This window comes from Schistocerca cancellata, chromosome 7 (assembly GCF_023864275.1).
Source record: "Schistocerca cancellata isolate TAMUIC-IGC-003103 chromosome 7, iqSchCanc2.1, whole genome shotgun sequence".
Lineage (NCBI taxonomy): Eukaryota > Metazoa > Arthropoda > Insecta > Orthoptera > Acrididae > Schistocerca > Schistocerca cancellata.
The window spans coordinates 328404948-328420981 of NC_064632.1; the positions used below are offsets into that span (position 1 = coordinate 328404948).

General features: G+C 42.5%; 1 protein-coding gene and 1 non-coding gene across 2 annotated transcripts in view; one reads left to right on the forward strand and one right to left on the reverse strand.

Moving 5' to 3' along the window:
* Positions 1-6005: 6005 nt before the first annotated feature.
* Positions 6006-16034, reverse strand: part of LOC126092751 (two pore potassium channel protein sup-9) — a 149825-nt gene continuing 139796 nt past the window's right edge. The window contains exon 4 of the mRNA XM_049908477.1: positions 6006-6299. Coding sequence (XP_049764434.1) covers positions 6006-6299 — 294 coding nt within the window. The remainder of the gene's footprint in view (positions 6300-16034) is intronic.
* On the forward strand, positions 14499-14573 carry Trnat-agu (transfer RNA threonine (anticodon AGU)). Its single transcript has one exon. It is a non-coding gene; the product is annotated as a tRNA-Thr (tRNA).

The following is a 16034-nucleotide window of genomic DNA, read 5'->3' on the forward strand; positions in this document are numbered from 1 at the left end:
AAGAGTAATCATAGCTGAAAATTCCCACAGACAGACAAGTCTTCATTACAAAGAAGGACACACACACACACACACACACACACACACACCACTTTATTTAAAGTCACAGATGCCACCAAATTAAAGGCCACCAGTAGTTGTACCTCATTTACAACACAGCCTCAAAAAATACATCTACTGACACTTCCTGCATGTTGTGTTTGATGCGTATATAAAGAAATTAGTCCCTAGTTTCACAATAAAAAGAATCACAATCAACTTCACTCTCAATGTTACTCATAATGATAGAGTTAATTATCTGTCAGAAACAGAGACTGGCTCTGAGTCATTAAACACTGGTCAAAGTTATCACTCCACTTTAAACTTGTATCACAACAGAAGTAAAACACTTATTATGTTACACATTTAGTATTATTGATTCCACAAATCCATTCATGTTCTTTATGTTTATTGTCACTGATTAGAAATGAATAAACTGTTAAGCCTAGTTTATCTTTTACACAGGGCAAATGAATTTCCAGTAATCTGATTGTGTTTGAAATGTTACTGTGAGCTACCCAGGTATTAGGGAAAACAATAAGCTAAAGAAATTTACATTTGTTCAGGAAGCTTTACACTCTTCTCTGTATCTCAGGAAAAATAATACAAGAAAAGAAAGAAAAATATGTAGACAGTACAATGAAAGTAGTTGACTGTATTTATAATTTCAGTGTTTTATACTGGGCTTAAAACAGATAAAACATGTTCGCTGTGGATGTGCATGTCACAGCAGTATCTATGTAATGATAATAGCAGGGAGCTTTTGAGTTACTAAATAGATATTAGCAGAAGAATGTCCACATACTTTTGCACCAGCATAAATTGGTTTTCAACAATGTGTTATTCATAGTATCTAAGGACCAGTTTACAACATTATGGTAAGAATGATTTATTTTTACACTTCTTCACTGTTGGTGAGAAAGTACTTATGCAGCAACTGAGAAACATCAGACAAAACTCTCTCAGAAATTAATATACATTGGCCCATTGAAGAATTGATATTGCATCACAAAAGACTGAAAATATTGTGAAATGTGATACATGCAAATCTTATCCTAGGCACAGCTACGGCAATCCAGAACACCTGTTATGGTGTTCATTAAGAGAAAGTGAGAAGATTTTTTTTTCTTGTGGGATGACTGAGTTTAATGTCTGTGTCCTGAACTATGTTTTGTGGTGACAAGATGATTTGTTCTCCCAAATCAAAAGCTTAAATATTCATTTCAAGAGATGAGAAGCTGCTGGTTCAGATAAATGCAGATTTGTAATACTCTCAACATTTCTTAAAAGTGATATTGATGCTTATCACTTTTGCGTATTAGGTGCTCAAAAGTGGAAATTTTCATTAAATTGACTATCTTCCTGTTATTTATAATGTCTGAGGTAAATCAGTGTTATAATTTTAAGGACAGTAAAAAGCCTTGATTTTTATCTGTTACTTGTAAGTACTGGTTTTCAAACCATAAGAGTAGTTATAAATACTGTCAAGAGCACAAGGTACTCATTACATTTGAGTCATCTAGAAGAAGGAATTACTTTTACATGCTATCCCCTTATGGCTTATTCTCTGGGTTCAGTGTGGGTAATATTGTAACTTACTGTGATGTTGTATTCTGCTGGAGAGATGTTCCAGCTACACTTTAAATGAATCAGCAGTGGAGCATAGATTCAATTTAGAGAAGAATAAATGAAAATTCTGCAATGGCATAAAAGGGTTTTTAGTTACGAATATTAATGGTCTTTCATCACTGAAGAAAACTATGTTTGGAAAAAAATACATTACTAGTAGTGAGTGAATAGGAAGTAAAATGTTGTCTTCACAGTATCAGTTGTTGGAATTTTCCTAATGGATGGCATTCTTAAAATGGTTTCATTTCAAACTGTCATATGACCATTGTACTTGAAGACAATATTTTTTAAAAAAAGGTAGAAATAATAACCAAAAGCTTTATTAAAGATTAGTTTTGGAGATTTATTAATAGGAGACTGTGTGAAAGTTAAACTAATAACTTTTATTTTGGACAAATGGTGAGCTTTGTTTTATCAGTCCTGCATGTTCGCTTACAAAATCAACTTCTCACTCTACCTGCAAAATGCTCAATAAGTACTTCCTTAAATGATAAAGACCAGCTAATAGCATATGGAACAGCTAGAAGCACAACAGGAAGAAGTGAAAACTTATGAAAAAATACTTTTAAGATTCTACTACTGCTTCCAAACAATAAGTGTATGTGAATGCAAGATATTTGTGTTGTAGTAACTGTGTCCATTATATGACTGATGCATGCTTTTATTGCCTATTCCGTAATATTTTAGTTTATCTGTCAGTAAGTAATTTATTATAAAGGAGAGAATAAAAATAAAAATGTGAAAGTTCAGAAGAAAATACCAATTCTTACAGTTTGAAATAAATTAAAATTAATTTTGGGTACCATCTTTCACAAACATATTTTTTCAGTAAACAAAGGTGCAAAAATTGTGTTCTGCAGTCAGAAGCTCATAGGCATTATTTCAGACTTTTTTGGCGGTGTAGATAGATAACAGCTAATACACTGTACGGTGCTGACATTATCACACTTCTGTTCCACATCTTATTTGCAACTTGCTAGGGTTACTTTGAGATAGACAGACAAGTTAAACGTAACATCTTTTCTGTTCTAGCAACTTCATTGACATGTATGGAAATGGTATCATTGCATCTGAATGGTAACGACATGTTGATTATAAACTAATGTTGAACATGGTATAGAGGACAGAGGTAGTATTGAGTGTTCATTTAGAGACTAGCATCACATTCAATGTATTCTCAAACTGTAGTAGTTGACTCATGTGGAAATGGTCCCATCCTACCTGAAAGACAACAGTTTGTCAGGTGTTGAGTCATGGTGAATATGGTTTAGAAGGAGGTATAACTGGTTCTGCAATTTTTGCCGAGTCTGTCAGCTATGGCGTAATGTGGACCAAAGTGCCAACACACATAAAATATGAGGAAACCAGTAATGATTGAGCTGTAGGTTCTTATACATAATTGTACAGAGTGTGAAAAAGCAAACGTGTGTGCAGGTAATACCAGATAGTGAATTATGTGTTTAGATAGTATTACTTAAACATCGCAAGTGAACTGATGCTCTGGTAAGGTGAACTGGCAATGGTGAACAGGTTGTGTGTCATGCTGAGAGCTCTGATTGGAGGAACCAGTGACAACCAAAAAAAGTGACTCTATGGTCAGGCACAACAGACCATGCGATGCTGATTGGCTGTTGTGTCATCCCTTGCTACAAAGCATTATTTAGCTGTGGTGTGGAGAGGTATCGTGTCAGCACACTACTCCCCATCCACTGTAAGCTCTCCAGACCTTGGGGCCACTACTTATAATTCAAGTACGTCAGGTTACATGTTAATACGGACCCAAGACTGCAGGTTAGCCTAGAAACCTGGATAATCCAATTTACACATGTTTTTGTCAGAAACTGCTGTTTAATGTTTTTACAAAACAAGCCATATGTCACAGTTGAAAGTACACTGTAGTGGTTATGTGTTACTTGCCAGAAACAACAGGTTGGAAATTATCAACTTTCAGTTTCTATGGGAAGTGTTAGGCAATCATTCAGACAGAAAATTAGCTGGAAATATGTTATAAGGGTAGAGTAACCTGATTTAACAGAAAAAGAAATGAGAAACAATGGAAAAATGTTTCTGGATCTTGCAACATATTCCGGAAGTGAAATGTGAGTCACATGGGAGATTAGTGTAATCTAAATGAAAATATTCATTCTGATTACATTTCAGACTTCATTTTTTTATTTTTTTCAGAAAATGTTTGAGAGATGTATGGGCATCAGGAGCTTGCTGTATACTAATTGGCCTGATAAGGCTGTGTACATTTGAGTCCAGTCCTCCCACCAATGAACAAGCAAAAAATCTGTGGAAGTACCAGGAACTGATCCCAAATTATCCTCCACACGGCAGCCAGATGCACTGACTGCTCAGCTGCTGCTGTGGACAGTGTAAACTAATGAAGTAACAAGCAATTTAGATCAGATTACAGATGATGACATAAAGCCATGGAGAATCTGCCATCCCCCCTCCCCCTACCTGCCCCTGTGGAAAAATGATATTCACAAATAAAGCTCAAATCCTCCACCACCATACAGCTGGACATAACATGAAGTTACAGGATTGCACCTGGATGTTGTTGACTTCTTGTGATTATTTTTTGGTTGACAACCATTCAGTCATCTTAAGGAGAGTGTTTTGCACTGGAGATTGCTAGTTTACTTTGTACCAAAACTTGGTGCGGAGACACATGTGTGAAGGCAGCTGCTACATGGGCAACCTCTGTTGAGTTTTGTGCCCTCTTCAGATATTGCTCCATCTATGGCGCTAGGCACATGAATGGTGCTGGTACTGCATGGATACTCCGTGCTGACATGCAGGCTTGCTGAGTTAAAAGTTAGATGTCAAGTTCACGAAATTAATTGTCATTAGATAGCTCAGTGGTCACAAAATGTGTTCTTTCTGTAGATATTAAAGAAATGACTGGGTCATATATCTTAACCAACTTGAAAGCTGCCATCACTATTAATAAAATCTTCATTCAAACATTTTTCCACCGAATCCGAAAAGGACCTTGTCGAGTCCAAGATTTCTGTGGCAGAATAATGTGAATGTCCTGCAAAAATGCAATGCTCAGCTATTAAGGAATTGGTGGAAATACGTTTAGCGGAAGATGATATTAATTGTGGTGGCAGTTTTCAGATGGATAAGGCATAGGACTGAGTGACTTCTTTAATATCTACAGAAAGAAAACATTTTATGACTAGTGACCAATGCAGTGATATTTAAATTTATTAATCCGACATCTGAATTACAAACTGCCTATTGGCTTCTGTCTCGGGTTCTTCGGCTGACGTTCATCTAATGATTTTTCTGACGTTTCGCCAGCACGAGTGGCTGGCATTGTCAACGCTTCACCCTCCATTGAACCACTGGCAATGGAAGGTGAAGCTTTCACAATGCCAGCCACTCGTGCTGGCGAAACGTCAGAAAAATCATTAGACGAACGTCGGGCGAAGAACCCTAGACAGAAGCCAATAGGCAGTTTGTCAACAAGTGGCCACAAAAGCCTTAGCAATTTTGTATCTGAATTACAGTTCCACAAACCTGCATTCTGACGGAGAGGGCGCACAAAGTAGCACCGTTACGCACGTGCCTGCATGCCGTAGATGGAGCAATATTCGAAGAGGGTAGGAAACTAGACAGGTCACTCGTCCGGCAGCTGCATCTGCACATATGTCTCCGCGCGAAATTTTGTTATAAGGTTACTGATGTGAACTAGCAATCTCCAGTGCAAAATATGCACCGGAAGATGGCCGGACGGTTGTCAGCGAAAATACTGCGACAAGAAGTACAGCTACAGTCCCGAAACTTCACGGAATACTCTTTATGCCGGGAAAATTTCAAGAATCACTATTCGGTATCAGTTGGAAGAAAAGTGGAACGTGTAACACTTACTGACTAATAGCGAGTGTTCGCAGAACTAATTGTCACGAAATACCGAAACCGTTTTGCCGTTCCCTGTGAAATTAATGAGAGATCCTCCCGAATATCTCAGATCTTGTGGGTAAGCTCTCGTGTAAAGCTATTCAGTATAAGCCTGGCAACAGTGTTCTTTCATTCTGGCCGAACTGTGGTTGCCATTTACGGAAGTGGTGTCATCCCACTCCGCAGTCGAGACGTACGGGTACGGTCCCACGTCAACGGAACTGCTGAGGTTTGTCGGTATCGAACAGAGAGCAGATGTACCCTATTTCGCCGTATTCGCTCGCTTCGGAACCGCAGCGACAGTGGCGCAGTCCAGAGTCCGACGGAAGCCGCAGGCTGCGCTAGCGCACCGAGTTCCAGCGTCGGCGCGACAGGCTCTTGACGCGCTGGTAGCACCAGGAGCCGGCGTCGGCGGGCGGCCGTCAGATAGAGGCGCGGTGCGGGTGCAGCGGCGGCAGGTCCCCGCGCGTCACGGCGCCCGTGGCCAGCGCCAGCGGCTGCAGCGGCAGCAGGTGCTGGATGCGGCCGGGCGCGCGCCGCACCGTGTAGCGGGGCTGCGCCGCCGAGGCGCGCGGGTAGCACGAGCAGCTGCACACGGACGCCGCGTCGCCGCCGCCCGAGCTCGAGTCGTCGCCGCCGCCGCCCAGCTGCCCGCTCAGGATAGACCCGTTCGCCGTGATGACGTCGCCCTCCAGCCGCACCGCGCCTTGCGCCGCCTGCACAGTCACCGAGCGAGGTTGCCGTCAAAATGCTGATCTGACGACGTAAGTGACCAAAGTTAGGGGAAGGTGCCTATCGATCGGGCACCTGAACAAAATGTGTGACAAAATCCTCTGATTCTGTACGAAATATTTTACACTATTGGCCATTAAAATTGCTACACCACGAAGATACGCGCTACAGACCTATATCATTGACGTCGGTTTGCAATAGGGTTTTGGAGCATATACTGTATTCAAACATTATGAATCACCTCAAAGGGAACGATCTATTGATACGTAATCAGCATGGTTTCAGAATACATCGTTCTTGTGCAACGCAGCTACCTCTTTATTCGCACAAAGTAATGGCCACTATCGACAGGGGATCTCAAGTTGATTCCGTGTTTCTAGATTTCCGGAAAGCTTTTGACACCGTTCCTCACAAGCGACTTCTAATCAAGCTGCGGGCCTATGCGGTATCGTCTCAGTTGTGCGACTGGATTCATGATTTCCTGTCATGAAGGTCGCAGTTTGTCGTAATAGACGGCAAATCATCGAGTAAAACTGAAGTGATATCGGGTGTTCCCCAGGGAAGCGTCCTGGGACCTCTGCTGTTCCTGATCTGTATAAATAACCTGGGTGAAAATCTGGCAGTTCTCTTAGGTTGTTCGCAGATGATGCTGTAATTTACCGTCTAGTAAGGTCATCCGAAGACCAGCATCAGTTGCAAAGCTTTTCAGAAAAGATTGCTGTATGGTGTGGTAGGTGGCAGTTGACGCTAAATAACGAAAAGTGCGAGGTGATCCACATGAGTTCCAAAAGAAATCCGTTGGAATTCGATTACTCGATAAATAGCACAATTCTCAAGGCTGTCAATTCAACTAAGTACCTGGGTGTTAAAACTACGCACAACTTCAGTTGGAAAGACCACACAGATAATATTGTGGGGAAGGCGAGCCAAAGGTTGCGTTTCATTGGCAGGACACTTAGAAGATGCAACAAGTCCACTGAAGAGACAGTTTACACTACACTCGTTCGTCCTCTGTTAGAATATTGCTGCGCGGTGTGGGATCCTTACCAGTTGGGATTGACGGAAGACATCAAAAGGATGCAAAAAAGGGCAGCTCGTTTTGTATTATCACGTAATAGGGGAGAGAGTGTGGCAGATACGATACGCGAGTTGGGATGGAAGTCATTAAAGCAAAGACGTTTTTCGTCGCGGCGAGATCTATTTACGAAATTTCAGTCACCAACTTTCTCTTCCGAATGCGAAACTATTTTGTTGAGCCCAACCTACATAGGTAGGAATGATCATCAAAACAAAATAAGAGAAATAAGAGCTCGAACAGAAAGGTTTACGTGTTGGTTTTTCCCGCGCGCTGTTCGGGAGTGGAATGGTAGAGAGATGGTATGACTGTGGTTCGATGAACCCTCTGCCAAGCACTTAAATGTGAATTGTAGAGTAATCACGTAGATGTAGATGGGGCACATGAACAAAATGTATAACAAAATCCTCGGATTTTGTACGAAATATTTTACACTACTGGCCTTTAAAATTGCTACACCACGAAGATGACGTGCTACAGACGCGAAATTTAGTTGACAGGAAGAAGATTCTGTGATATGCAAATGATTAGCTTTTCAGAGCATTCACACAAGGTTGGCGCCGGTGGCGACACCTACAACGTGCTGACATGAGGAAAGTTTCCAACCGATTTCTCATACACAAGCAGCAGCTGACCGGCGTTGCCTGGTGAAATGTTCTGATGCCTCGTGTAAGGAGGAGAAATGCGTACCATCACGTTTCCGACTTAGATAAAGGTCGGATTGTAGCCTATTGCGATTGCGGTTTATCGTATCGCGGCATTGCTGCTCGCGTCGGTCGAGATCCAATGACTGTTAGCAGAATATGCAATCGGTAGGTTCAGGAGGGTAATACGGAACGCCGTGCTGGATCCCAATGGCCTCGATCCCCAGCAGTCGAGATGACAGGCATCTTATCCGCAGGGCTGTAACGGATGGTACAGCCACATCTCGATCCCTGAGTCAACAGATGGGGACGTTTGCAAGGCAACCATCTGCATGAACGGTTCGACGACGTTTGCAGCAGCATGGACTATCAGCTCGGAGACCATGACTGCGGTTACCCTTGACGCTGCATCACAGACAGGAGCGCCTGCGATGGTGTACTCAACGATGAACCGGGGTGCACGAATGGCAAACGTCATTTTTTCGGATGAATCCAGGTTCTGTTTGCAGCATCATGATGGTCGCATCCGTGTTTGGCGACATCGCGGTGAATGCACATTGGAAAAGTGTATTCGTCATTGCATTACTGGCATATCAGCCGGCGTGATGGTATGGGTTGTCATTGGTTATACGTCTCGGTCACCTCTTGTTGGCATTGACGGCGCTTTGAACAGTGGACGTTACATTTCACATGTGTTACGACCCGTGGCTCTACCCATCATTAGATCCCTGCGAAACCCTACATTTCAGCAGGATAATGCACGACCGCATGTTGCAGGTCCTGTACTGGCCTTTATAGATACAGAAAATGTTCGACTGCTGCCCTAGCCAGCACATTCTCCAGACCCCTCACGAATTGAAAACGTCTGGCCAATGGTGGCCGAGCAACTGGCTCGCCACAATACGCCAGTCACTACTCTTGATGAACTGTGGTATCATGTTGAAGCTGCATGGGCAGCTGTACCTGTACACGCCTTACAAGCTCTGTTTGACTCAATGCCCAGGTGTATCAAGGCCATTATTACGGCCAGAGGTAGTTGTTGTGAGTACTGATTTTTCAGGATCTATGCACCCAAATTGCGTGAAAATGTAATCACATGTCAGTTATAGTATAATATAATTGTCCAATGAATACCCGTTTATCATCTGCATTTCTTCTTGGAGTAGCAATTTTAATGGCCAGTAGCGTATTTTGAGTGTAAGTTGAACATTCTTTCTTGATGGTTAAAATTACTTGGGTGTCATTGTATAAAAGCTTCAATTAAAATCCTACCAACATTTCGACCGTATCTCACTGCATGAGTATAGAAATATGTTGTGAGTGCAGAATAGGGCCTATGAGATATACGGGCCCTGCAACGAACTTGTGACGTCACACTAGTCGGCTTGTCCGCCACACTTCGTGACTGCTCGGCTAGTGCAAGGCCCACGGGAAATCAATATTTGATTGGAAAGGTGCTAAATGAAGGTCTTAATTTTGTGGTGTGCTATTGAGAACTTCCAACTATTTGAAAAAGCAGTCAAGCATTACTAAAATCGTCTGAAATAGTTACTTGCTCCCCGCCCGAGACGGGCAGAGTTCGAATCTACGAGGGTGAGTCAAATGAAAACCTTAAATCTGTAACAACAAATCGAAATTCGCGCCGTTATCCTGTAAGTTGGTAAGCATGCTATAAAGAGCGTGTAGCATGTAGGTGGCAGCATAGTGCAGATGCACACATACCGTCGCAGTATCAGTATAAAGATGGCTGCCCCACTTGCGGCTTGCACCAAGGAAGAACAGCGTTCTGTTATTCGGTTTTTGCGTAGTGAAGGTGTGAAACCTATTGAAATTCATCGACGAATGAAGGTTCAGTACGGTGATGCGTGTTTGTCACAGCAGCAAGTCTATGAATGGAGTAGGAAGGTCGCAAATGGTGTGACTTCAGTGGAAGATGCTCCTCGTCCAGGTCAGGCACAACGAGTTGCGACTCCGCACAACATTGCAACAGTTGAAGCCATAGTGAAGGAAAACCGCCAAGTGACACTGAATGACATTGCAGCATGTTTACAGATTAGTCATGGGTCAGCACTCCACATTGTGCATGATGTGCTCCAGTTTCGCAAAGTGTCTGCAAGATGGGTGCCACGGCAGCTGACTCCTGAAATCAGAGAACGACGTGTTGATGCTTGTGAAGAACTGCTTCGGTGCTTTGAACGAGAAGGTGATGGCTTCCTTGCAAGAATCGTTACTGGTGACGAAACCTGGGTTCACTTACACCACCGAAACCAAAGAAGTTTCGAACAGAAACCATCAGCAGGGAAGGTTATGCTGACTCTCCTTTGGGACGAAAAAGGCTTCATTTTGGAGCATTACATGCCTAGAGGGACCACTGTCACCAGTGCGTCATACACAGACCTCCTAAAAAATCATGTGCGGCCAGTAATCAAATCAAAGCGACGTGGATTGATGTCAGTAGGCGTACTTTTCTAACAAGACAATGCAAAGCCCCACACTGCCCGTACAACAGTTGCAACAATCACAGACCTGCATTTTGAGTATCTTCCTCATCCACCATACTCACCAGACCTTGCCCCAAGTAATTTCCATATGTTTGGACCACTCAAAGACGCAATGGGAGGAAAGAAGTTCCGTTCCGGTGAAGAGGTACGCCACGCAGTGCACGAGTGGTTGCGCGGACTATCAAATGAATTTTTTTCTAAAGGAATTTATGCACTTTGTAAGCGCTGGAGGACTTGAATTGAGCGTGGGGGGAGATTATGTTGAAAAGTGATACAGCTTTGTACCACTTTTGCACAATAAATAATATTTAAAAAATATTTAAGGTTTTCATTTGACTCACTCTCGTATATAAATTGAAGAATTATTCTCCAAAATATTATGCGCGACGATTCTGTGAGCGTCTGAAGCGAAGCGTGCATGGCGCCCCTCAGCCCTAGAGAACCGGTTGCCACAATTCGTTATCCATGCCGCCACCCCTATGTATACCACTTCTGAGTAAATCTGATTTACTGGAGCGTTCTTCGGCAGTTTTACTCAGAATGTGATCGAAAGTTTCAATAGTCTAATTTGGAGATACGCTTCAAAAATAAGATCCAGCAGAAGCGAAATTGTCAACATTGTTTCAAATTTCGCCGTATGGCTATTTAGTGTAGGGCATAGTGCATTTATGCACGTGGCAGATGACCTTCATATGAAAATCGGCGATGAAATGCGCCGATTCTGTGAAGATAGAGACGCCAGAAGCGGTGCGCTCAGCGACGAAAAGGGCTTTCAGGATGGGAATGATGGCTTATTAGATCAAAGTGGCAGAAAGCGGCCATCCACTAATCGGAGAGATAGGACCAGGTATCGACGATATTCCGTAAGTTTCAAACCTTGTTCCTTTTTTTTGTACCATAAATACTTGTCAAAGTTTACACGCGTTTTTCTCAAAACCATGTGTTTCGGCATAGTTGTCGTCACCCACGCTACAATTTTTCATCCGATTTAAATGATTTTTGGTCTCCCTTAAAGCAAATTGAATTCTCTTCAGTTATCGTTGCCAATTTTTTTATGTTGGTATTTAGTATTTTTTTCGGCCAAAAATGAGGGGGCCAAAAATGGGCAGTTGTTTCAAATATCTATAACTGCGCCAAAAAATCGCTACGGTGAGCTAAAATTACGTCTGTAAGGATGAGGGTGGTATGTCAATTTCATGTTTCAGATAACCGCAACCGGAGTTGCAGTGACAACTGTGGATCTACCTCCTATCTGATCCCAATACTCAGTGAAGATATTAATATTTCTCAATAAAAAATGCCAGTGAAAACTTCAATGTATGCTTTATTCATTTCAGCAAATTCCTTTTGTCTACATTCCAGTACGGAGAAAAAATCCTGAATTTGAGCAATATTTTCGTCATTCAATGTCACTAGTCAGGTATATGTTTGCCTAGGGACTTTCACTGCTGCTCATTTATCATAATAGTGGGCGCAGCAAAATGAACAAACCAAACATAAAGGAGATTGAGGAGAAATTAATAATTGAGGAACATATACTGTACCAGTCACGAAGCAGAGCGCAAATCCAGCAGGGGAAAAGTTGTCGTGTATTTATGAGGCAGCTTCAAAGAAATATATAGGCGTCTCGCAAAGCAAATTCTGTACTTTTTTAGGGTACTTCGAGTATGTCGACATTTTTGTGAATTTGACCAACAGTTTCCTCACTCCATAAATGTTTTGAAAGGGAACAAAGTCGTATTGGCTGACAAGTGTATGGAAATGTTTGCTAAGGAGTTGAAGACATTTAATTGTATTAGGCTTTCTACATTTAGGCCAAACATTGATTTAAATTGGAATCAAATTTGGCTCAGTGGATATTAAAAACCACATTCTGGTGGTATGCAACGTAGTTCGAAAAAAGCTTAGTACGAAAGAAAAGCTTCTTCTTTCAAACATGTTCTTTTTAGATTATCATAATATGAAAAACGGCGTTCGTTTTTGCTAGAATGAATTCAACAAACCCGCAATACACATTCTGGAAAAGTAATTAAAACTGGTGTAACTGGGGTCATATTTGACTGGAACTCCCTAAAGTTATAGAAATTAGACTCCCAATACATTACTTTAATTGGTGTTGCAGTATAATAGGCATGTTCAGGTTCTTAGGTACAAGATTCTCTAGCTTCAGAAATGGTACTCATTACTATAGGAAACATGTATTGCAGGTGACCTGATGATGGTTTGAATTGAGAACAGCCAGTACTATTCGAAAGAGAGAGAAATTGCAGAGAAAACTGTTCGTATCGAAATAAAAATAAGCCCTAAATACGCCGAAAAGAAAAAAAAGAGCAAATAAAGCCCACCAATTTCTAGTCTACAACGATCCAAAATGATGTATGTTTCATTGAGCCTTGTCTTGTAATACTCGGGTATTTACATCAACTTCCGAACCCTATTATAACACTACAATGAAAGCATACAGAATAAACTGCCACGTATCGCAGCACAGCGGGAAGAGGACCAGGAAAGCAACATTTCTGTATCCTACAGGGGTTGGGCACAGCTGGCATTGGATGCGAGAAAAGCAGCCGGCCCGTTCTGCTGATAATGTGCCTGGCTAACACGCAAGCATGGGCAGATTAAGAGCGGAATGTGCACACGTCTGCCAGAAGCAAAGCCAAACAACGATTTGCAGACTGTCACAAATCACTGACAAGCCGGCTAGCGCACGAATAACTTCTTCCCTACACTCCCGCTTCCATCATGATTAGCTCGCTACATTCTAAGGTCAATAAAGTTTCAAAAATGACGTACTGACATCGATTATCTGCAGTAAATAGAGCCACATCTTCGCCATCAGAACCAGTCTTATCCTGAAGAAGGCCGCTGTAATATGATCGAAACGATGGTTTTAATTTCTTTAGTTATAGTATTTTATACAGTGACGCGGTACAACAGCCACAAGAATTTTAAACATTATGACACTGACCGCCGAAGCCTAAGCAGTTATTATCTCTTCCATGTCACTACAGTAGACAGAATTGTTTCCTTGATTGGGCCAAGTAATTTCTATGAATGGGATACTGTGCAATAGCTGTAAACTGCAATAAACATCTCGATCTGTCAATTACATTTCATACTATTTTTAACAGTTCGGAGCTGAAACTAAATGACATGTATTCAAACTGTAGCAGGCTAAAAGTAGAAACTAGGTAAATAAAAAAAATCAGGACACATACAAATGGCTCTGAGCACTATGGGACTTAACTGCTGTGGTCATCAGTCCCCTAGAACTACTTAAACCTAACTAACCTAAGGACATCACACACATCCATGCCCGAGGCAGGATTCGAACCTGCGACCGTAGAACCGCACGGCCACTTCGGCCGGCCACATACAAAGTATTCGAAAACATATAATGAAAACCATTACTGAAATTTTATTCGTAGTCGCCTACTTAAGCCTATGTTTACACACAGCAAAACTTGGACAGTCCTACACTTTTTGACTTTCGTCACACGGACTATAATTAAAGTTTTCACAACGGAACATTTTCTGACGGTAGCATATTTGTCATGAACCCACTTTTTACATAACAAACAGTGAGTCATGTCGTCTTTTATATCACTGCCACAGAACCAAGGCTCCTACCAAGACCAAGTCCTAGACACTTCTGAAACTTCTAAAGGAAACACGAGTTGAGCTGTAGTTGACTTCTAGGTTGCATGATTCTGTATACGTCTTAGAGGCCTAAGTGTTGTTTCGTTTTTACGCTTTTTTGTTTTCCGATTCTTCCAGTCTCTGTTTGTATGGACTGCTTGTGATAACTGTTGTTTTCAGAACTTTATTCAAGTTTCTTCCTGGAGAGTGTTTATCCGATACAGGAGTCAATGGACAGGGACTGCGTATGTGTGGCACTCGGTGGGAGTGTGGAGTGATGTTAAGGTGTGTTGAGAAAGTCCGCGCAGCTGTGATAACGCGGTCCCGGATGGCGCAGTGATTAACGCGCCTGCCTAGTAAGCAGGAGGCCGTGGGTTCGAATCCCGGTTCGGCACACATTTTCACTCGTCGCCGCTGATCCCGCGTAATGTCCCACTGCAGCTGACAGCAGTGATCCCCTTCAATTTACATTTAACCTCACAATTCTCCCAGACGACAGAGTCTTTATAATGAAGTATATTCTGAAGAAGCTGCATAAATAATCACTCGGATCTTGATAAGCTTTCAAAGTGATGTAAAGATCGACAGCTGGTTTAAATATTCAGAAAGAAAACAACTTAGTACGCTATGACTACATTATCAACGAGTCATAACTGGAATCTGTCAGCTGTATAAATACTGTGCTGTGTCAGTTTGTAGGAATATGAAAGGAAACGATCACATAGGCTCAGCCGTAGATAAAGTAGGTGGCTGACTTCGGTTTGCTGGTAGAGTATTGGGTAAAATGCACTCCGGTTACGAAGGGCATTGCTTGCAAAACACTCGTGCGACCCACCGTAGAATATCACTCAAGAGTGTGGGAGGACATTGAACATATACAGAGAAAGGTAGCACTAAAGATCACAGGTTCGTTTGATCTATGGGAGAGTGTTCCAGAGATGCTGAAGAAAATGAACTGGCAGGCACTTAAAGATAGACGCTTACTGTCCCGAGATAGCCCATTTACAAAGTTTCAGAAAACAACTTTAAATGATGTATGTAGGAATATACTGTAAGTCCCTATGTATCTCTTCAGTAGAGATAGTGAGGACAAGATTAAATTAATCACAGGGCACACAAAGGCATTTAAACAGTCATTCTTCCCACTCTCAATTCATGACTGGAACAAGAAGTCATAATAAATGATACAATGAGCAGTTCCTTCTGCCATACCTTCACATTTGCTTGCAGAAAATGGACGCAGATGTAGATGGAGTATCAGTACGGCTAAAAGGTGGAGTAATTTACATGGCTCCCCCTAATCGCGTCAGTCACACTTGCAATGTTGAAGTAATTGCAGACATGAAACAATGTGTTGAATAGTGCGTAGTATTCCGCTACGGAGCAGAGCACAATGCACAAACGATTCGCTGCCCCATTCCTGTCGCGTTTATTCTCGCATGCGCGTGCCTGTGGTTACCCACAAGTACCATAACGGATGGCCCGCGCGGTTGGCCGTGCTGTCTAACGCACGGCTTTCCGGAGTGGGAACGAGCGCCTGGTCCCCAGCACGAATCCGCCCGGCGGGCTCGTGTCGAGGTCCGGTGAACCGGCCAGTCTGTGGATGGTTTTTAGGCGGTTTTCCATCTGCGTCGGCGAATGCGGGCTGGTTCCCCTTAGTCGGCCTCAGTTACACTAAGTCGGCGATTGCTGCGCAAACATGTTCTCAATGCAGGCGTACACCACCGTTACTCTACCACGCAAACATAGGGTTTACACCCGTCTGGTGTCATACGTTCCCTGGGGGGGTCCACCGGGGGCCGAACCGCGCAATAACCCTGGGTTCGGTGTGGGACAGCGGAGGGGTGAAGTGGACTG